General features: G+C 44.4%; 1 protein-coding gene across 2 annotated transcripts in view; it reads left to right on the top strand.

The window, feature by feature from the left end:
• LOC126360331 (TBC1 domain family member 9-like) overlaps window positions 1-22,793 on the top strand; it is a 184,812-nt gene that overhangs the window by 18,919 nt on the left and 143,100 nt on the right. For both annotated transcript variants that reach the window (XM_050007700.1, XM_050007701.1), the window contains exon 3: window positions 18,741-18,914. In XM_050007700.1, the coding sequence (XP_049863657.1) occupies window positions 18,741-18,914 (174 nt within the window). The remainder of the gene's footprint in view (window positions 1-18,740; window positions 18,915-22,793) is intronic.

Raw genomic sequence — 22,793 nt, 5'->3', positions numbered from 1 at the left:
GCCCTATACCCCTCCCCCGGTGCGGTGCTGTAAGTGCTGGAAGTTCCGCCATATGTCTTCCTGCTGCACTTCCAGCGTCACATGCTGAGATTGCGGATGCCCATCACATCCCAATACTCCATGTGCCCTGCCTCCCATCTGTGTCAACTGCAGAGAGCACCATTCGTCTTGCTCACCTGACTGCAGGATTCTCCAGAAAGAATGGAAAATCGTGGAGCACAAGACTCTGGACAGACTAACCTACACTGAGGCTAAGAGAAAATTTGAATGCCTGCATCCTGTGCGTATGACATTGTCTTACGCTGCCGCTACAACAGTTCTGGCACCGTCAGCTCTGCCAACTCAGGTCACCTCTCAGAGCCGGAAGACTACACCTGCCCCCTTTATGGTGATGGGTATTTCGCTCCCTGTTGCTCCTGCACTACCTACTTCGGGAGCAACCCCCCCCCCCCCCCCCCCCCCCAACACTAGGGACGTCTGTTCCCACTTCTATGCTGGATAAACGTAAGTCTCCTTCGGCTTCTCTCACTAGGAAGGGGACCCTTGGGTCACTCCCTTCCCAGGTTTCTACTAGTGGGAAAGATAACACCCGCCAGTGGCTGAAGAGCCAAAAGCAGCTGGGCGTAGGGCTTCACGCTCGTCCTCAGTCCCAGAGACTGGGCCAGTGAAGTCCTCCCAGCCAGGGAAACCCAAGTTGCAGTGAAAGAAATCCAAAAAGAACAGATCTAAGACAAAGGAAATTGCGGTGGCACCCACATCACAGCTACCAACAAGATCTGCAGCTGAGAATGGGTGTGGAGATTTTGCCGTCCGCTGAGGACCTAGATCTTGCCAGACCCTCAGACGCAATGGACATAGACTGCTCAGGCAATAAATCAGTGGGAGCAGGTGACTGAGGCGTAAACTGCCTCATTGAATGGTCCATGCCTTCCAAGTCTCACGATGTCATCCTTCAGTGGAAATGCGGTGGTTTTTTCCACCGCCTGGCTGAGCTACGGCAACTGTTAAGCTATCTGCTAACTAACTATCTAACTGATAATCTATCTGCTATCTGGATTGCCCTCCAGGAAACCTGGTTCCCAGCAATGTGGACCCGTGCCTTCCGTGGCTACAAGGGATGGGAACCGCAGTGACTATAATCGAGGGTCAGGTGGAGTTTGCATTTATGTTGTAAACTCAGTCTGTAGTGACACCGTGCCCCCTTCAAACTACTCTTGAAACTGTGGCTATCAGTATAAAGATGACACAGGAGATAACTGTCTGTAGTGTATATCTTCCTCCAGATGGTGCAGTACCCCTTAATGTATTAGCTGCACTGATTCAACAACTCCCTAAAACTTCCCCACTTCTGCTAGATTTTAATGCCCATAACCCCTTGTGGGGTGGTACCATGCTTAATGGCCGAGGCAGAGATGTCGAAACTTTACTGTCGCAATTTGACCTCGGCCTCTTAAATACTTGGGCTGACACACATTTCAGTGTGGCTCATGGTAGTTACTCACCTATTAATTTATCAATTTGCAGCCCAGGACTCCTCCCATCCATCCACTGGAGAGCACATGATGACCTGTGTGGTAGTGACCACATCCCCATCTTCCTGTCACTGCCCCAGTTTCAGGCACATGGATGCCTGCCCAGAAGGGCCTTGAACAAGGCGGACTGGGGAACTTTCATCTCTGCTGTCACTGCTGAATCTCTCCCACATGGTAACATCAATGGGATGGTTGAGCAGGTGACTAGCAGAATTGTTTCTGCGGCAGAAAACACGATCCCTCTCTCTTTAGGTGGCCTGAGGCTTAAGGCAGTGCCTTGGTGGTCGCCAGTAGTCACTGAATCAATTAAGCAATGTCGGCGAACTCTACGGCAGCATAAGCGGCACACTCCCCTGGAGCACCTCGTAGCTTTTCAACAGCTCCTTGCCTTTTCCAGATGGCATCACCTAGTTGCCATTTTTTTTGATTTACGTAAAGCATACGACACGACCTAGTGACATCGTACACTTGCCACATTATATTAGTGGGATCTCCAGGGCCTACTCCCGATTTTTATCCGAAACTTTTTGTCGCTCTGTACTATCCATGTACAAGTTGGTGCCTCCCATAGTTCCATCCATATCCAGGCAAATGGAGTCCCGCAGGGCTCTGTATTGAGTGTTCCTCTATTTTTAGTGGCCATTAACGGTCTAGCAGCAGCTGTCGGTGCTTCAGTCTCTTCTTCTCTGTATGCAGACGATTTCGTATTGCCACTCCAGTACTGTTGTTGCTGAGCGTCGCCTACAGGGAGCCATCCACAAGGAGCAGTCATGGGCTGTAGCCCATAGCTTCCAGTTTTCAGCCGTAAAGTTGAGTGTCATGCACTTCTGTCAGCATCGTACCATTCATCTGGACCCAGAACTTTGTTAATGATGATCACTGTAGTGGAGACATATCAATTCTTAGGACTGGTTTTCAACACTCGATTGACTTGGCTTCCTCATCTTCGTCAGGTAAAGCAGAAGTGCTGGCAGCAGCTCAATGACCTCCATTGCCTGGGCAACACCAGTTGGGGTGCAGATCACTCTACACTGATGCAACTTTACAGAGCCCATGTCCAATCCTGAATTGACTATGGGAGTGTGGTCTATGATTCGGCAGCTCCTTCAGCATTGCATTTACTCGATCCTGTGCACCACTGTCAGGTTCGATTACCGACAGGAGCTTTTAGGACGAGTCTGCTGACCAGCGTCCTAATGGAGGCTGGTGTCCCTCCACAGCAGATCAGATGTGGGCAACTGCTCACCAGTTATGTATTACACATTGATAGTTCCCCTGAGCAGTAGATTTACCTTCTCCCTTTCCCGTCCATGGCAGTCCATCTCCACTTCAGTGGCCCAGATCGGGGCTGACGATTGTGGTTCGCGTGCAGTCCCTCCTCTCCGAACTGGAGTTCTTCCCTTTACCACCTCTACTTGTGGTCTGTTCACGTATGCCTCCATGGTGTTTGCATTGGCTGCAGCTTCGTCTGGACCTTTTGCATGCCCCTAAGGCTCCATTACCCCCACCGCTCTCTGCTGTCATTTCCTCTCGATTCTTGACATGTTCCGGGGCTCTGAAATGGTTTACACAGACGGATCAATGGCTGATGGTCATGTAGGCTTCACATATGTTCATGGAGGACATATTGAGCAGCACTCCTTGCCAATTGGCTGTGGTGTTTTCACTCCAGAGCTGGCGGTCATATCTCGTGCTCTTGAGTACTTCCGCTCATGCCCTGGGGAGTCATTTCTCCTGTATACTGACTTATTGAGCAGCGTACAAGCTGACATCCATTCAGGAGTCCATCTGTGCCCTGGAACAATCCTGCTGTTCCGTGGTGTTTTTTGGACCGCAGGACACGTCGGAATCCCCAGCAACGAACTTGCCGACAGGCTGGCTAAACAGGTGACGCGGAAACTGCATCTGGAGATAGGCATCTCTCGAGCTGTCCTGCGTTCTGTCTTACACCACAGGGTTTTACAGCTTTTGGAGATGGAAGGGCATAACAGCACACACAACAAACTGCATGTCATTAAAGAGACTATGAATGTGTGGTGGTCTTCCATGCATGCCTCTCGCAGGGAATCAGTTGTCCTCTGCCGCCTCCACATCAGCCATAAGTGGCTAACGCATGGTTACCTACTCCGTCGCGAGGATCCACCTCAGTGTCACTATGGTTCCCAAATGACAGTCGTCCACCTCTTGCTGGACTGCCCACTTTTAGCTGCTCTGCGGCATATTTTTAACTTTCCCAGCACTCTGCCTTCGGTGTTGGGTGGCAATACCTCCACAGCAGCTTTAGAGTTACGTTTTATCTGTGCAAGTGGGTTTTATACTTCTATGTAGGTTTTAGCGCATGTCCTTTGTCCTTCTGTGTCCTCCACCCTAGTGCTTTTAGGGTCAAAGTTTTAATGTGTTGCAGAGTGGCTGGCTTTCCCTTTTTATTTCGTGGTTGGCCAGCCACTGTAATCTGATTTCCTGTTTTACGCTCTTCTGTTTGTAGCGTCTCTTTTGTTTTCTTGTCCCCTTTTGTTCCTTTTAGTGTTCGTTGCCTTCCCTTCGTTCTTGTGGCATTTCCTTTCTTTCCGTTTTGTGTTATATGTTTTATCTGTTTTATTCTCACACATGTGGCATTGCTTTATTAGGAACAAGGAGCGATGACCTTGTACTTTGGTACTTTCTCCCGCCTTTAAACCAACCAACCGGAGACTGAGCCAGTGAAGTCCTCCCAGCCAGGGAAACCCAAGGAGCAGTGAGAAAAATCCAATAAGAAAACCCCTAAGACCAAGGAAATTATGGTGGCACCCACACCACCGCTACCTACAAGCTCTGTATCTTGGGATGGAGTGGAGATTTTGGTGTCCACTGAGGGCCTAGATCTCGCCAGACCCTCAGACACAATGGATATAGACTGCTCAGGCAATAATTTGGTGGCAGCAGGTGACTCTGAGACATAAACTACCTCATTGAATGCTCCATGCCTTCTCAGTCTCACGATGATGTCATCCTCCAGTGGAATTGTGGCGGTCTTTTCCACCGCCTGGCTGAGCTACAGAAACTGTTAACCTTTACACCTGCTATCTGCGTTGGCCTCCAGGAACCGTGGTTCCTGGCAATGCGGACCCCTGCCCTCTGCGGCTATAATGGATATTACAGGAACCGTAGTGACTATAATCAAGGGTCAGGTGGAGTTTGCGTTTATGTTGTAAACTCGGTCTGTAGTGACACTGTGCCACTTCAAACTCCTCTTGAAACTGTGGCTGTCAGAATGAAGATGACACAGGAGATAACTGTCTGTAATGTATATCTTCCTCCAGATGGTGCAGTACCCCTGAATGTGTTAGCTGCACTGATTCATCAACTCCCTAAACCTTTCCTACTTTTGGGAGATTGTGGGGTGACACTGTGCTTACTGTCAGAGGCAGAGATTTCGAAACTTTACTGTCTCAGTTCGACCTCTGCCTCTTAAGTACTGGGTCCGCCGTGCATTTCAGTGTGGCTCATGATACTCAGTCAGCCATTGATTTATCAATTTTCATCTCAGGACTTCTTCCATCTATCCACTGGAGAGCACATGATGACCTGTGTGGTAGTGACCACATCTTTATCTTCCTGTCATTGCCCCAGCATCAGGCCCATGGATGCCTACCCAGATGGGCTGTAAACAAGGTGGACTGCGAAACTTCACGTCTGCTGTCGCCGTTGAATCTCCCCCACACAGTAACAACGATGTGATGGGTGAGCAAGTGACTACAGCAATTGTTTCTAGGGCAGAAAATGCGATTCCCCGCTCTTTAGGATGCCAGAGGCATAATGCAGTTGTATGGTGGTCGCCCGAAGCCACTGAAGCAATTAAGGAATGTTGGCGAACTCTACAGCAGCATAAGTGGCACCCTTCCCTGGAGCACCTCATAGCCTTTAAACGGCTTCGTGCCCACGTTCGTCAACTTATCAAATGACGGAAGCAGGAGTGTAGGGAGACATACGTCTCAACCGTTGTGTGCCGTACATGACCTTCCCAAGTCTGGGCAAAGATCAAACAACTTTTTGGGTAACAGACTGCTACAGGTGTTCCTGGTGTTGCCATAAATGTTGTGTTATCTACCGATGCAAATGCAATTGCCGAGCACTTTTCTGGAGCCTCTGTATCGGAGAATGACCCCCTAGCCTTTCACACTCTCAGACGGCGGCTGGAAGGGAATGTCCTCTCATTCACTACCCACCACAGTGAATCCTATAACGCCCCATTAACAGAGTGGGAGCTCCTTACTGCCCCTGCACATTGCCCCATCATCTCCTGGGCCTGATCATATCCACAGCCAGATGATTAAACATCTCTCATCTGACTACAAGTGTCATATCCTCATCGTCTTCAACCGGATCTGGTGCGATGGCGTCTTTCCATTGCAGTAGTGGGAAAGCACCATCATTCCGATGCTTAAACCTGGTAAAAACCCATTTGATGTGGATAGCTATTGGCCCATCAGTCTCACCAATGTTATTTATAAGCTGTTAGAATGCATGGTATGTCGGTGGTTGGCTTGGGTTCTGAACTCGCGTGGTCTACTGGCTCCATGTCAGGATGGCTTCCAACCAGGGTCGCTCTACCACTGATAATCTTGTGTCCCTTGAGTCTGAAATATGAACAGCCAGCATCACCTAGTTGCCATCTTTTTTGATTTACGTAAAGCATACGACATGACCTGGAGACATCATATCCTTGCCACATTGTATGAGTAGGGTCTCGGTGGCCCACTCGTGATTTTTATCTGAATCTTCCTGTCACTCTGTACTATCCATGTACAAGTTGGTGTCTCGCATAGTTCCATCTGTATCCAGATGAATGGAGTCCTTCAGGGCTCTGTATTGAGTGTTTCTGTATTTTTAGTGACCATTAACGGTCTAGCAGCAGCTGTCGGCCCCTCCGTCTCTTCTTCTCTGTATGCAGACGACTTCTGCATTTCGTACTGCCGCTCCAGTACTGGTGTTTCTGAGCATCACCTACAGGGAGCTATCTACCAGGGGCAGCCATGGGCTGTAGCCCACAGCTTCCAGTTTTCAGCTGCAAAGTTGTGTGTCATGCACTTCTGTCGGCGTCCTACCATTCATCCGGACCCACGTTGGGACTGACGATTACGGTTCGCATGCGGTCCTTTCTCTCCGAACTGAAGTCATTCCCTTTACCACCGCTACTTGTTGTCCGATCACATATGCCTCCATGGTGTATGCCTTAGCTGCAGTTTCGTCTGGACATTTCACCGGGCCCTTTGGACTTCGTTACCCCTGCGGCTCTCCACTGTCACTTCCTCTTGATTCTTGATGTGTTCCGGGGCTCTGAAGTGGTTTACACCAATGGCTCGATGGCTGATGGTCATGTAGGCTTTGGGTATGTTCACGAAGGACATATTGGACAGCACTCCTTGCCAGATGGCTGCCATGTTTTCACTGCAGAGCTGGCGGCCATATCTCGTGCTTTTGAGCAAATCTGCTCATGCCCTGGTGCATCATTTCTGCTGTGTACTGACCCCTGGAGTAGCCTGTAAGCTATTGAAACAGTGCTGCCTTCGCCATCCTCTGGTAGCATCCATCCAGGAGTTCATCTATGTCCTGGAACAGTCCGATCGTTCCATGGTGTTTGTCTGGACCCCTGGACATGTCGAATTTGCCAACAGGCTGGCCAAATGGGCATCGCGGTAACCGCTTCTGGAGATAGGCATCCCCGAAGCTGACCTGCATTCTGTCTTAGCCGCAGGGTTTTCAGGCTTTGGGAAACAGAATGGTATAACAGTATGCACAGCAAGCCTCATATCATTAAGGAGATGACGAATGTGTAGAAGTCTTCAATGCGGTCCTCTTGCAGGGAATCAGTTGTCCTCTGCCGGCTCCTCGTTGGCCACGCATGGTTACTTACTCCGTCATGAGGACCCACCTCTGTGTCGCTGTGACTCCAAAATGACGGTCGTCCACCTCTTGCTGGACTGCCTACTTTAAGCCGCTCTTTGGTGGAATTTTAACTTTCCCAGCTCCCTACCTTCAGTGTTGGATGACGATGCCTGAGCAGCACCTTTAGTTTTAAGCTTTATCCATGAGAGTGAGTTTTATACTGCTATGTAGGTATTAGTGCATGTCCCTTGTCCCTCTGTGTCCTCCACCATAGTGCTTTTAGGGTGAAGTTTTAATGTGTTGCAGAGTGGCTGGCTTTCCCTTTTTATTCTCGTGGTTGGCCAGCCACTGTAATCTGCTTTTTTGTTTTACTCTCTTCTGTTTGTAGCATCTCTGTTGTTTTCTTGTCCTCTTTTGTTCCTTTTAGAGTTTGTTGCCTTTTCTTTGTTTTTGTGGTTTTACCTTTCATACCGTTTTGTGTTATGTGTCTTGTCCATTTTATTCGCACATTTGTGGCATTGTTTTATTAGGAACAAGGCACCGATGACCTCGTAGTTTGATCCCTTCCCCCCCTCTTTTTAACCAAGCAGCCTGTTATAAGGATAGATTGCCACTCAGTACAGTTTCTATTTAGTGAGTAATAGACAATCATTTTGAAAGTGAATATTAACTGTCTTTATCCAAATGCCTGTATCCTGCTCATTATTTCTTTTATCTGGAATGTAGTGATATGTCCTCATATAACTAATTAAATTCACTCTCAAATTTTTTCATTGACAGTGCTATTATTACTGTAATATTAAACAATACTTGTATTAATAAGAGTTTAAACATTGAATTATCCTTGTTCTTCAAAACAGATACCAATGTGCTTGGTGCAATAAGCTTTGATCCTAGATGTTATTCATGGTAATTTTATCATCATTTGGTGTGGGGAGAAACAGAATTACATTGTTTTTTAAAAACAATAGTGAAAATTTTTGTCTACACTGTCTGCTTTGTAAATATCTATTCAGAGTTCTTTCGAACATTGCGACTGAGTCACTAGTAATGGGTCTCCTGCAGATCTGGGGGTTAGAATATACCTGAGGTATTCATACATGTCATAAGAGGCGACTAAAAGGAGTCTTACAAGTTTTGGCCCTGTAAGTTCAGGTCCCATTTTCTGGTTTGACCTGCCACTTTCCAAATTCTACAGAAGTGCAGGCCATATGGGGAAGGATGCCTTACATGGTGCATGAGTTATCCATAGTGCTCTTAGATTCGATCTACTGAACCTCTTCTTGTCACGGGTTTGCATATCCACCTGCAATTCAACTATTGGGCCGAGGACCCTTACCGAAGTACGTCACCTTCTTCCATTGTCTTCTGTTCTCTTTTTCCCTCATGACAATATTGGATTTCTTTGTGCCCAATATCCAGCACGGTAGACAGTCCATATGTGGTGGAGCCATCATGTACCCATTTGGTGGTAGCCCCCTGACAATACGGGGATCACACTGCTGATGCCTGAGCTGTAAACTCTCCATGTATGCCAAGGAGTAGATGCCTGTCTTCCTGGGGCATCAGGACCCCTGGCAATGGCCATCATACCAGGTGGCCTTTGCCGTGGCTCGGTGGTGGCTGCGGGGAGAGCCCCTGATTGGAGTGGGTGGCATCAGGGCGGATGACCCTCAATGAAACGGAGTAAGTCACCTTTAGCAGTCTCTAAGAAAGGAAAGGTTGATTTCCAAGCTACCAGGTATGACCCTAAATCATTCCCCTCCCTAGCAACACCTTGGGAGGAATGTAGGGCTTCAGAGAGACAGGATCCGTATTCACCATATTACTTAGTGTGCAGTAGAAGTAATGCATACTCCTTTCTGGAAATGAAGCCTCCGTTTTTTGTTTAGCACCACGAGGATAAGTTTTGGGAAGTGACAGTGCTGTCCAAAATGCACAATGGGTCAGTTTTGATTCAGACGTCATCCCCAGCCCAGTGACAGGTGTTCCTCACATGTGACAACTGGATGATATTCCTGTTTCGTTCACTGCCCACAAAAGCCTCAATATGGTCCAGGGAATTATTTTTCATCGTGACTTCCTGTAACAGTCCTATGACGAGCTACCTGCCAATTTAGAATGGTGGGGTGTTCATTTTGTCCAGTGTATTTACAGGGGACCCAAAGACAATAGTGTTGCCGCCAGTGCCTTCATCTTTGCCTTTGAGGGTGATACATTGCTCGAGAAGGTCAAGGCGATGGTGTGCTGATGTGATGTCAATCCCTATGTCCCTCCCCGTATGCGGTGCTTTAAATGTTGGAAATTCCGGCACATGTCCTCCCTATGTAGAGAGTGTGGACATTTGCTACATCCGAATACTCTGTGTGTGCCACATCCTGCCTGTGTGAACTGTGGACAGCATCACTCCCTCTGCTCACCAGACTGCCCAGTACTCCAAAAGGAGCGGAAAATTATGAAGTAAAAGACCCTGGACATGCTGTCTTGTCATGAGGCTAAGCTCAAATATGAAAGACTCAACTGTTCCCATGTGATCTTCTTATGATGCCACCTCGACAGCATCGCCATCGATGATGCCATTATGCCCATCATCTCAAGTTACTCCAGGGTCACCCTTCTTCTTACCCTCTTGACTTGGCTGAGGGCACATCTTCTTCTGTTGCTCCCAAAGCTTCCACTTTGGGAGCACCGCCCCCCCAAAATACCGAGGACATTGGTCCCCTCTCATGCAGAATTGGTCCCTTGGGACTCTACCTTTCATGATCCAGTGGACACCAGCCTGTGGTTGAAAGAACCACTGGCTGCTGGTTGAAGGGCTTCAAGGTCTTCCTCTGTCCCTGAAGCTACTTCCGAGAAGCCCTCCCACCAAGTGGGCAAAATTTCAAAGTAGTAGTCCACTAACAAACGGGAGCCTTCAGTGCCTGCTACAGCAGCACTCCCACCATGGCTCTGCGTCAGAGGACAAGGTGGAGATTCTGGGGTCTCTTGAGGACCTAGGCCTCGCCAACACCTCAGATGCCATGGTGTTGGATGCGAACACTCGCCCTGTGGCTGTAGGTGATGCTCAGGCCTAATTTGCATCATTGGTCACTCCACGCCACCTCAGATGACAGAAAGCATCATTGTCCAGTGGAACTGGCTGAGTTACATCAACTTTTAAGCTTTATCCCAGCTAATCCATTAAATTTCGGGCATGCAGCCACGCAAATAAAATTTCTTCTACTGATATTTCGGCCGCGTATCGTCCGGCCATCTTCAGAGCGAGTCATAAAACTGACAAGGTGCCAAGTGCGGCCTTATATGCTCCACTGCTGCGGTACTGCGCATGCGAGTCACAGATGCTGTTCGGGGGCAGAGACATACGCTTACACATGCGCGTGCAGACATTCGATTTGCTTATCGATGTTTGATCGGCAGCGGTGACACAATGACGACTTCTCTGCAATTTAATTACTCCTAAAGCCGGATTCCATGCTTTGTCCAAATTAAAACCATTACCTCTGTTTATTAAATTGTTGGCTAATCAAATTTCTATAGCTTCCTTGAATATAGATTCCCAAAAAGAAGAGGTGGATGTTAAAATCTTCACATCACTGTAATTCATGGAATGGCCCATATCAATACAATGTTCGGCCACAGCTGACTTGTCTGGTTGTAATAAGCATGTATATCTTCAGTGCTTCACACACCTCTCATGAACGGTGCGTGTTGTTTGACCAATGTATGACTGATCACAATTTCTACAAGGAATCTGGTACACACTTGCCTTATGAAGCTGTAAATCGTCCTTCACAGAGCCGAGTAACATCGCAATCTTCGTGGGGGGCCGGAAAATCACCTTACACAGTGTTTCTCAAGAATACGGCCTATCTTTGAAGAAAGAGCACACACATACGGCAAAAACTCACTAGATCTGAAGAAATTACTATCATCTTCCCCATCACATACCTGCTTTTTAGGTTTTACATCGAAAGCTCTACGAATTTGCTGCGGGGAATATCCACTCGATTTAAAAATGCTCTTGAGGTATGTTAGCTCTCCTTGCAGATTGTCTTTATCGGATATACAGTGCGCCCGATGCACTAAGGTCTTAAGGACACCCATGGTCAGTGAAGGGTGATGGCAGCTACTGGCATGAAGATATAGATTTGTGTGCGTTGGTTTCTGATATACGGCATGTCCTAATGTGCCATCACTTTTACGGCGAACGACAACATCCAAAAAGGGGAGGCAGCCATCTTTTTCTATTTCCATAGTAAATTTAATGCTAGCATCGATGGAATTCAAATGCTCAAGAAATCGATGTAATTTGTCCATACCATGGGGCCATACCACAAATGTGTCGTCCACGTACCTCCAGTGATGTGAAGATTTTAACATCCACCTCTTCTTTTTGGGAATCTATATTCAAGGAAGTTACAGAAATTCGATTAGCCAACAATTTAATAAACAGAGATAATGGTTTTAATTTGGACAAAGCATGGAATCCGGCTCTTGGAGTAATTAAATTGCAGAGAAGTCGTCATCGTGTCACCACCGCTGATCAAACATCGATAAGCAAATCGAATGTCTGTACGCCTTCGCCACAAGCGGCGCATGTGTAAGCATATGTCTCTGCCCCGACCAGCATCTGTGACTCGCATGCGCAGTACTGCCGCGGTGGAGCATATAAGGCCGTGCTTGGCACCGTGTCGTCAGTCCTGTGACTTGCTCTGAAGATGGCCGGACGATATGCGGCCGAAATATCAGTAGAAGAAATTTTATTTGCGCGGCTGCATGCCCGAAATTTAATAGATTACTCATTACGCCACAAGAAGTTGAAAATGCACAGTATCCCAGCTTTTTGCGTTGTCCTTCAAGAGACCTGGTTTCCCATAATGTGAACCCCCCCGCCCTTCATATCTATCAGGGTACTTCAAAAACTGTTCTGTCCATGGCAGACTGTCAGGTGGAGTACGTATTTTCATCCTTACCTCTGTCTGTAGTGAACCTGTGCCCCTTCAAACACCTTTAGAAGCTGTGGCTGTCAGGATTAAGACATCACAGAAAATTACCATCTGTAACATCTACCTCACTCCAGATGGTGAAGCGACACCCCTGATTTTATCTGCACTCGTTTCACAACTCCCCCCACTTTTTTTTCCTTCTGGGTGCTTTTAAGGACCATAACCCTCTGTGGGATGGAGCCAAGGTTAATAGCCATGGCAGAGATGTTGAGGACCTACTCACTTGCCTCGACCTTTGCCTGCTTAAAACAGGTGCCCCCACACGTTTGTGTCGCACATGGCACATATTCGGCCATTGATCTCTCTGTTTACAGTCCTGACCTCTGTTTACAGTCCATCTATCCGCTGGAGAGTACATGACGACTTGTGTAGCAGTGAACACTTCCCCATCTTCCTGTCACTCCCCCGGCATCATGCCCACGACTGCCGACCCAGATGGGCTTCAACCAAGGTAGATTGGGAAGCCTTCACTGCTGCTGTAAACTTTGAGTCTCCCTCACAGGGTGCCATCGATGCGGTGGTTGAGCAGGTCAGTACAACAATCGTTTCTATGGAGGAAAACAAGGTCCCTTGTTCCTTAGGGTGCCTCTGGCGAAAGACAGTACCTTGGTGGTCGCTGGAAATTGCTGAGGCCATTAAAGAGTGTAGGCGGGCTTTACAGCGACATAAGAGGTACCCTTCCCTGGAGCACCTAATAACTTTTAAATGGCTCTGTGTCCACATGTGCCAGCTTATAAAAAGACTCAAACAGGAGTGTTGGGACAGTCTCGTCTCAACCATTGGGTGCCATACATCACCTCCCCAAGTCTGGACGAAGATCAGACATGTTTTTGGGTACTGGATCCCAACAGGTGTCCCTGGCGTTAGCATCAATGGCGTGTGATCTACTGACGCAAATGCCATTGCCAAGCACTTTACTGAGCACTATGCTCACACCTCTGGGTCAGAAAATTACCCCCCCCCCCTTCCCCCTCCCCCAACCTTTCGCACCCTCAAATGGCAGATTGATAGGAAAGTCCTTTCGTTCACTGCACGCCACAGTGAACCATATAACACCCCATTTATAGAGTGTGAGCTCCTCAGCGCCCTTGCACATTGCCCTGACACAGATCCATGGCCATTCATATCCACAGTCAGATGATTAAACATCTCTCGGCCAACTACAAGCGACATCTCCTCGTGTTCTTCAACTGGGTCTGGTGCAATGGCGTCTTTCCATCACAATGGCAGGAGAGCACCATCATTCTGGTGCTCAAACCCAGTAAAAACCCGCTTGATCTGGATAGCTATCAGCCCATCCAACTCGACATTCTTTGCAAGCTGCTGGAAAGTATGGTATGTCGGCCGTTAGGTTTGGTCGTGGAGTTACGTGGCATACTGGCTCCGTGCCAGGGCAGTTTTTGCCTGGGTCACTCTAACACTGATAATCTTGTACTCCTCGAGTCTGCCATCCAAACAGCCTTTTCCAGACAACACCTTGTTGCCATCTTTTTTGATTTACGAAAAGTGTATGACACCACCTTGCGACATATCCTTACCACATTATACGAGTGGGGTCTCAGAGGCCCACTCCCAATTTTTATCCAAAATTTACTGTTGCATTGTACTTTCCATGTCCAAGTTGGTGCCTCCCATAGTCCCCCAATATCCAGGAGAATGGGGTTCTGCAGGGCTCTTTATTGAGTGTATCTCTACCTTTAGTGGCAGCTGTAGGGTTGTTCGTCTCACCTTCTCTGTATGCAGACGACTTCTGCATTTCGTACTGCTTCACCAGTACTGGTGTTGCTGAGTGACATTTACATGGAGCCATCACTGTGGTGTTCACCTAGTGACGGGAGCTTTTAGGATGAGTTGGTGACCAGTTTCCTGGTGGAGGCTGGAGTCCCTCTATTGAAGGTTTGGTGTGTTCAACTGCTCGCCAGTTAAATTGCACACATTTGTAGTTCTGTACATCCGAATTACCATCTCCTTTTCCCACCCACGCCAGTTCATCTCCCGCATCGGCAGCCCAGGCCAGGGCTTACAATTACAGTTCACGATAGTTCCCTCCTGTCCAAACTAGAGTCCTTACCTTTACCATCTAACTTTGATGTCCATTCATGTACACATCCATGGTGTAAACATCAGCCAAAGCTTCACCTGAAAATTTCACATGGCCCTAAGGACACTGTTAAGCCTGTGGCTCTCCGGTGTCACTTCCTCTCAATTCTTGAAATGTACCGGGGCCATGAAGTAGTTTACACTGACGGCTCGATAGCTGATGGTCATGTTGGCTTTGCGTATGTCCATGGAGGACATATTGAACAGCACTCCTTGCCAGATGGCTGCAGTGTTTTCACTGCAGAGCTGGCGGTCATATCTTGTGCACTTGAGCACATCTGCTTATGCCCTGCCAAGTTATTTCTCACGTGTACTGACTCCTTAAGTAGCCTACAAGCTATCGACCAGTGCTACCCTTGCCATCCTTTGGTAACAGCCGTCCAGGAGTCTCTGTATGCCCTGGAGTGGTCCAGTCATTCTGTGGTGTTTGTGTGGACTCCAGCCCACGTTGGAATCCCAGGAAATGAACTTGGTGATAGGCTGGTGAAACAGGCTACATGGAAACTGCTTCTGGAGATCGGCATCCCCGTTTCTGACCTGCGACCATTATTACGCCACAAGTTTTTTTGGCTTTGGAAGGCGGAATGACATAATCTCAGTACGCACAACAAACTGTGTGCCATTAAGGAGACTTCTAATGTGCGCAAGTCCTCCATGTAGGCATCTTGCAAGGATTCTGTGGTTCTCTGCCGGCTCCACATTGGCCATACTTGGGCAACGCATGGCTACCTCCTTCGCCATGAAGACCCACCTCAGCGTGGGTACGGTGCCCGGTTGATAGTGGCCCATATTCTGACGCACTGTCCTACTTTGACTTTCTTGCGACAAAATCTTAGGTTACCGGCCAAGCTGCCACTAGTTTTATCTGACAACGCCTCATTGGCTGATTTAGTTTTATGTTTTATTTGTGAGGGTGGCTTTTATCATTTGATTTAAGTTTTAGCATGTTTCCTTTGTTCCTGTGTCCTCCACCGTAGTGCTTTCAGGGTGGAGGTTTTCGTGTGTTGCTTCTCCTTTTTATTCTCATGGTCAGCCAGCCATGGTACTTGCTTTCTTGTTTTAATCTCTCTTCTACCTGTTTCTTGCATCTATCTGTAGTTTTCTTCTCCAATTTTGTCCATTTTAGAGTTTGTTGCCATTCTGTTGTTCCTTTTCCTTTTGTCCAGCTGTGTTTTGTGTCTATTGATTGTTTTACTTCGACCTAGTAATGGCTCTGTTGTGTAGTATTTTTGTTTTATAATCTAAATCAGTTAAAATGTTTTATGTTAATTTAGTGCCATGGTCTGATAAACCATTTAACATTGTAATGAATCTTTCACTCTTCAACAGTGTGTCTGATGATCTAAAACTTACTGAGAGGTTAAAACAATGTGCCAGGCAAGAGCATAATCCTGGATCCTTGCTTTTTGTGGGAAAATTTCTTATTCACTGCTTGCAAAATCAACATTTAAAGTTCAATACGTAGTCTGGTACACAATTTAAGTATGTTACTATCACAACTTTTTAAACTAAACCATTTTCACATTTAACAGTTCTTTGTGTATGTGAATAAATCAAATGTCATCAAGGATAGATTCCACGATGCACTTCGTCGCCTCACAACTGGCTGCAGTGCCAGTACCCAAGTTAGAAGAAGGCAGTGGCGTACTATAGTGGTGTACCAGCAGGATCATACTTAGTGAAAAACTCCTTGTATGTATGTTTCTCCCTATGTAGATCAGTGTTAACAAAATATTTTCACATTTGGAGGAGAAAGTTGGCAGTTGAAATTTCGTGAGAAATTCCTCCACACTGAAAAATGCCTTTGTTTTAATGTTGTTCATCCCACAATCTGTATCATTTCAGTGGCACACTTTCCCCCATTTCGCGATAATATAAAATGTGCTGCCGTTCTTTGAACTTTTTCAATATATTCAGTCAGTCCTATCTGGTAAGCATCCCACAACGTGCAGCAGTATTCTAAAAGAGGACGGACAATCATAGTGTAGGCAGTCTCCTTAGTAGATCTGTTACATTTCCTAAGTGTCCTGCCAATTAAATGCAGTCTTCAGTTAGCCTGCCCCACAACATTTTTTGTGTTTTCCTTCCAATTTAAGTTGTTCATAATTGTAATTCTTAGGTATTCAGTTGAATTTACGGCCTTTAGATTTAACTGATTTAGCATGTAACCGAAGTTTAGTGGATTCCTTTTAGCACTCATGTGGATGACCTCACACTTTTCATTATTTAGGATCAATTGCCAGTTTTTGCACCATACATAATATCTTTTTTAAATTCTATTTCAATTTGTTTTGATCTTATTATGACTTCACTAATCGATAAACGACAGTGTCATCTGCAAAGAACGTAAGACAACCACTCTGATTGTCTCCTGAATTGTTTATATAGATAAGGAACAGCAAAGGGCCTATACACTACCTTGAGGAATACAAGAATTGACTTCCATTTCACTCTATTTTCCATCAGTTACTATGAACTGTGACCTCTCTGACAGAAAATAGTGAATCCAGTCACATAACTGAGACGAGATTCCTTAGGCACACAGTTTCACTACAAGCCGCTTGTGTGGTACAGTGTCACTGTAGGATTGGTGGATACTTTAATTCTACTTCCAGCACATAGAAAGTAGTTAGCTTTGACAATTACCAGTGTAGGCTACTCCTTTAAATATTAAGCAATAAACCGTACAGTGTGGGAGCCTGTATTACAAATGATACTCATGTGTATGGGATTCATATTTGTTCTACTGACAGGGGCAATGAACGTGTGTAAAAGACAACCTGAAAGTCAAAAAGTCAATGACTTTTTCTTGAAACTCTTCCCTTTGGTCCATGTTTGCATAGAGAATCAATAATATTGGAATTGTGAGTCCACTTTGAAGTAAAACGCCTTATTTGTTTACTTATTTATTCCCCAAACTAGTTTCGGCAACAAGTATCACTGTTGTCAGAGGCTTCTATAAATCTTATTTATTGCATGTAAACAAATAAGGTGTTTTGCATCAAGGGGGACTCACAATTCTGATATTGTTGTTTAACGTGAGAGGTAAATGATGAAATGTCTTAAACCTAGAAGTTGCATCTCTTGTGGGAAGCAGTCACTTCCAAATCATATTAGGAACTGAAAGTTGGTTGAAACAAAAAGTAGAAAGTAGGGGAATTATCAGTGATGCATTTTAGAATGATACAATAAAATTGGATAGATAAAAATTTACTCATGTCATGAGAAAACACACATAAGAGCTCAGCTTTTGAAACCAAGTGCTCCTTCTGGCTGAAGGAATGAAGGAAAAGAACTGATTTGAGGTATAGGAAATGGGAAGAGTTACTGAAAAGTCACTCAGAACACCAGGTCAGAAGAGACGTACCAGATGGGATGAGAAGAATTTCCCTCTCACGCTACTAATTGTGTCTCTCATTATTCTTTACTTTTGAATACATTATGGAAGTAGCAGTGATCAATGAGTTACAAATATTTACTATTAAAAGCAGTCTTCGTCACGATTTATTTATTAAGGTGACCGGTAGAAAGAGGTTCCTACTCAATGGTCTGAAGATGACCACAGTAGTGGTAGAAACCGGTCACCTTAATAAATAAATCGTGATCAAGACTGTTTTTAATAGTAAATATTTCATTTTTCTGTTTCCTGATCAATTTGTTCGTTTTTGCATTTGTATTGGTAATTATGAACATATTTCCCACTATTAGGTGCTGATGACCCACAGTTTTTTTTAGTAGTTTTCAGAGTAAAAATCCATATCCCACAACAGTAAGTCCAACTGGGCAGTAGATACTATGTTTCCATTTGAGAAACGATAGGGGGTTGTTTTTTAAAACTCTCTTTAATTAATCTAAAACTACTATGAGCCATATTGTATCACCTGTTTATTTCTTTTGTTGTTCATCCAGTTGTTATTTTCCATGAACATGTTTCTCTTTTTTTCATAGTTGAGAGGGCTGAAGACTTAGCATAGAGCTGCAGAGAATAGCATTGGTGCCATGGAATCTCCTTTCCAGATTCCTGTTTAATACTAAATGTCCCACTGTAATAAAGTAGATGTCTCAAAATAAATACCTTAATATTTAATGTTGGAATGTTAAAAGAATACTGCTAATTTTCAGTTTATACAGCAACCTTAGTGCATGATATATGCCCAAGAGTTTCTTTGTCTTAATTTTATAACTCCAGAAAAGTGAAATTTGGCGAATATTAATTAAATGAAAATTATTTTTATAGTGATTGCATGCTCTCTGACACATGTGGAAATTGAGAAGGATTGGGAGTGGCTGCAGCGTAACCTGTCCAGCACACTGAGTTCATTTGATAATGAAGATGATGTTACTGAATTCGTCTGCTGCAAAATGCAGTCTGTCATAGCAAACAATGTACCAGATAATCAAGGCATTGATGGTGAGTTGTGTTTGAGTAACTATACTTCAATACTGTTTGAAGCTATGTACTGATACACAATAAAGAATTTTTTAGTTGCAATAAAGATGCTGAAATTATTTTTGTTTGAAAACTTTTATAATGCAGAGAAATTTTGTTGACCATTAAACCTAGAATTAAGTTGAATGTGAACAAAATAAGGCATTCATATAAATTGTTTGTTTATAGTTATGTATAAACTGATCTTTTTCCCAAACCAGTTAATACTATGCACCTATATTGTATATGGAATGTAAGTAACAGTTTAATATGTATAATTAATTCATGTATGAATTGTGAGGTGGCAAAGTTGTAAGACACTGCAACCTTATTTGGGATGGTGGTATTTCAAATCCCCGCCAAGCCTTCTAGATAGATTTACCATGATTTCCTTAAATCGCCTAGGGCAAAGGCCAAGATGGTTCCTTTGATAGGGCATAGCTGACTTCCTTCCCCACTTTTCCACTGTTTGAGGTTGTGCTCCACCTGTAATGACCATGTCATTGACTGGATGTGAAACCTTAGTCTTTCATTAATTCAAGTACATACTCAGCTTTATGTATGTATATTATGTTTTTTTCTAAACCTGTGACATATAGGCCACCCTGCTTGACAGGTATATTGTGTGGGGACTGTATTGATCTGCAAAATCGAAGGACAAGAAAGTTTTCCAGGCCCAACTTGTACGCTGCCCTGCATGACAGGCACATGTTGAGTTGGACTTACATCAGCCTGCTTCACTGACTTGCTTTGCATGGTCGCCCGTAGGTTAAGGGCAAATAAATAATTTTTAAGCCCTTGGTGAGTGGCTTGCCTTGAATGACAGGCATATTGTGGGAATAGAAACTGTATTGCAGGGGCTACATGTGCCGATGAGTATAGATGGGATGGCTTAACATGGATAGAGGAGGGGATGGTGAGAGGGAGACAGGAGAAAGATATAAGATGTGGTCAGGAAGGGGGGGGGGGGGGCGTGGCTGAAGGAGATGAACTGACATTGAATGAGGAGGAGGAGATGATAGGAGATAGATAGAAGTGGGAGGATGAGGTGGACACAGTGGGAGGTGGAGGTGTGTTCAGTAGATGTGTAGAACGCATAAGTAGGAAAAGCCGCAGGGGAAAGGATAGTTTAATTGTTTATTATAAATTGAACATGTCTTGTTTATATAGATATGGCTGCCAGAGATATTCCCCTGTTATTTATTTATTTCAAGTTTCTGCTGCCAGTCACTTTTTATTTTATGCTTAATCTAACATAATGCAACTTATTTCGAACATGTTCTTTTCATCTTGACGTGTTTATACATACATACATACAGAGAAATGTTACTTAAAAATAAATAGTCTTAAACTAGATTAATCTGGAATGCTTCGTCCATTGTTTTTTACTGTAGCTGCTGGTGTGGCATTTGGGGGGAAGGAGGGGGCAGTGTATGGCTAGAATTCGAAATCAGTGATGTCTAGCCATACACTAAGGTAAATCTTTCCGCTCCCGGGATTGGAATGACTCCTTACTCTCTCCCTTAAAACCCACATCCTTTCGTCTTTCCCTCTCCTTCCCTCCTTCCCTCTTTCTTGAAGAAGCAACCGTTGGTTGCGAAAGCTAGAATTTTGTGTGTATGTTTGTTTGTGTGTCTACCGACCTGCCAGGGCTTTTCTTTGGTAAGTCACATCATTTTTGTTTTTATATATATAAACATCTGAAGATGAACAGAAAATGTTCGAAACATGTTGCATTATGTTAGATTAAGCATAAAATAAAAAGTGACTGGTAGCAGAAACTTGAAATAAATAATTATCCCACACAATCATGGTGCAAAAAATGACATATATGATCATTTACTAGGTTATTTGTATGATAAAAACTACCAAAAACTAAAGGTTTTTGGTGAAATAATAAAATTTTATCTATAATATGTACATCTGTGTCCATAAATGTAGGAATCTTTGTGATTCACAATAACCCATGTGGATTGGTGTTAATGTGTGCACTGAGAGATATCCTGACCCTATTATAGTATGTAACACAGTGATATGGATACAGAGTTATGCGAAAACTGGCTAAGAGTGACACTATGTTCGATGCCCCCTCTGCAGTGACATACACATCAATATTGGGTGTAGTGCTTGTACAGGGCAGTACCACATGCACAATACCTCTGCCCACAATGGATCAGACTGTCCACCGTGGCTTGCAGTAACATCTCCCATTGGACAAGGGTACTTTTGAGGTAATCAGTAGTATATGTTGACAGCATTAGGGCTCTGCTACTTCAGTTTAGAATATCTCTTGAATATTAAATCGTATTAACTCCAGGAATTGAGATGGCCATTCTAGATGTGATTTCCTCCTGTTCCAGATACTCATTCTCTAGGACAGTTGTACTTCCATCATATCGAAAACCATACCGATATGAACAATGAGACAGCTGCACATACAACGGCAGGATGCCTTCCCTAAAGTTTGCAGCATCCCATTACCTTCACGAATACAAATTTTGCCGCACATGTTTGTATTATAAAACCACACAGACAAAATCATTGGTACAGTTAGAGAGCTCCTTTTCCATAATATTATTAAGTTTAGTAGTATTGTTATGTGTCCCAGGGGCTACTAGATGAACACACACTTCTATTTACTAATTTAATTATTTATTTTTTGGCATAACTTGTATTTCCTAAGTGAAAAAAAAGCAAACTGTACTACTACTACTACTATTACTACTGGCAGTAGTAGTCATATAAATGAGAAAAAGAGAAGAAAAAATCATTAATAATGTAACATAACAAATACCAGGAATAAAAACAGCTTGTATTAAAAAAGTCTTAAATTAGGCTAATTCTAAATTAAGACTATAATTTGATCTGGGTGTCAGTCCACAATATGCATGTTCTACCAAAGCACAGTCTCCTGATCCCATTCTGCATGACACATGTTGCTGTTTCCTCTCTATCCTAGAGGCATCTCACATGTGTTGTCTGTGAAGCCTAATCTCTTCTTGTAGCTGGATCTTATCTTTCCAAATCAAATTCCAATCCACTTCTTGACATCTTTGCGGATAATAATTTTTGTTCAGTACCTAGTAGAATCCACTGTCTCTGTGAGTTTATAACACAGTTTTCTCTCCTCCTCCTCCTCCTCCCCCCCTCCCCCTCCCCCTCCCCCCCTCCATCTTTGATATTTGTGTGTAGATTACACTTGAAGAAACTATGTTCCAGAGTCACTGTCAGTCCACAAACATCACTTTATCATTATTTATCCTCTTTAGGTAAGTGGGATATGGGCCATGTCCACTTATAGAGTGAACCAAACCTCTTGAGAGGTGAATTTCACCAATCAATAACCTTTCCTTAACATTAGGAAATATTTCATATACTTTTCTCACAGTAGTACTGCTTTCCCAGGATCCTTGCCATTATATTAATAACTTATTCATTATTTCCAACTTGCTGTCTGCATATTCTCCTACAATGGCATTAACTTTCTCTGTCCTTTTTTATTAGCCAGTACATTGCACATGTGTGGTGTATTATGGAATCCATGGGCCAGATCCCAAGAATAATAAAAAGAGCACCTGTTGATATTCCCCAAGTAATCTTATCAGTATACTTCCCTCCACTCTTCATATTACCTGGATCAAAATTGTTATACCCAATATGTGAGCCCATACACTTGCTCTATATCCCATGATGCCTGCTAAGATTTGTTCACAACATTCTTATTAACTGCAAATGCAGTCTGAATTTATTTTGTGCTATATTGATGATCTTTTGCAAAACTGTAGGTACCTTTACTACAGGTTTGCGGACATTGCAAAAGACTCTTCTTGTCCAACCTGTGACTAATCCAAGACCAACACA

Source organism: Schistocerca gregaria, chromosome 1 (assembly GCF_023897955.1).
Source record: "Schistocerca gregaria isolate iqSchGreg1 chromosome 1, iqSchGreg1.2, whole genome shotgun sequence".
NCBI lineage: Eukaryota > Metazoa > Arthropoda > Insecta > Orthoptera > Acrididae > Schistocerca > Schistocerca gregaria.
Note: the sequence above shows the minus strand (reverse complement) of the source record. Positions and strands in the feature narration are given on the sequence as shown.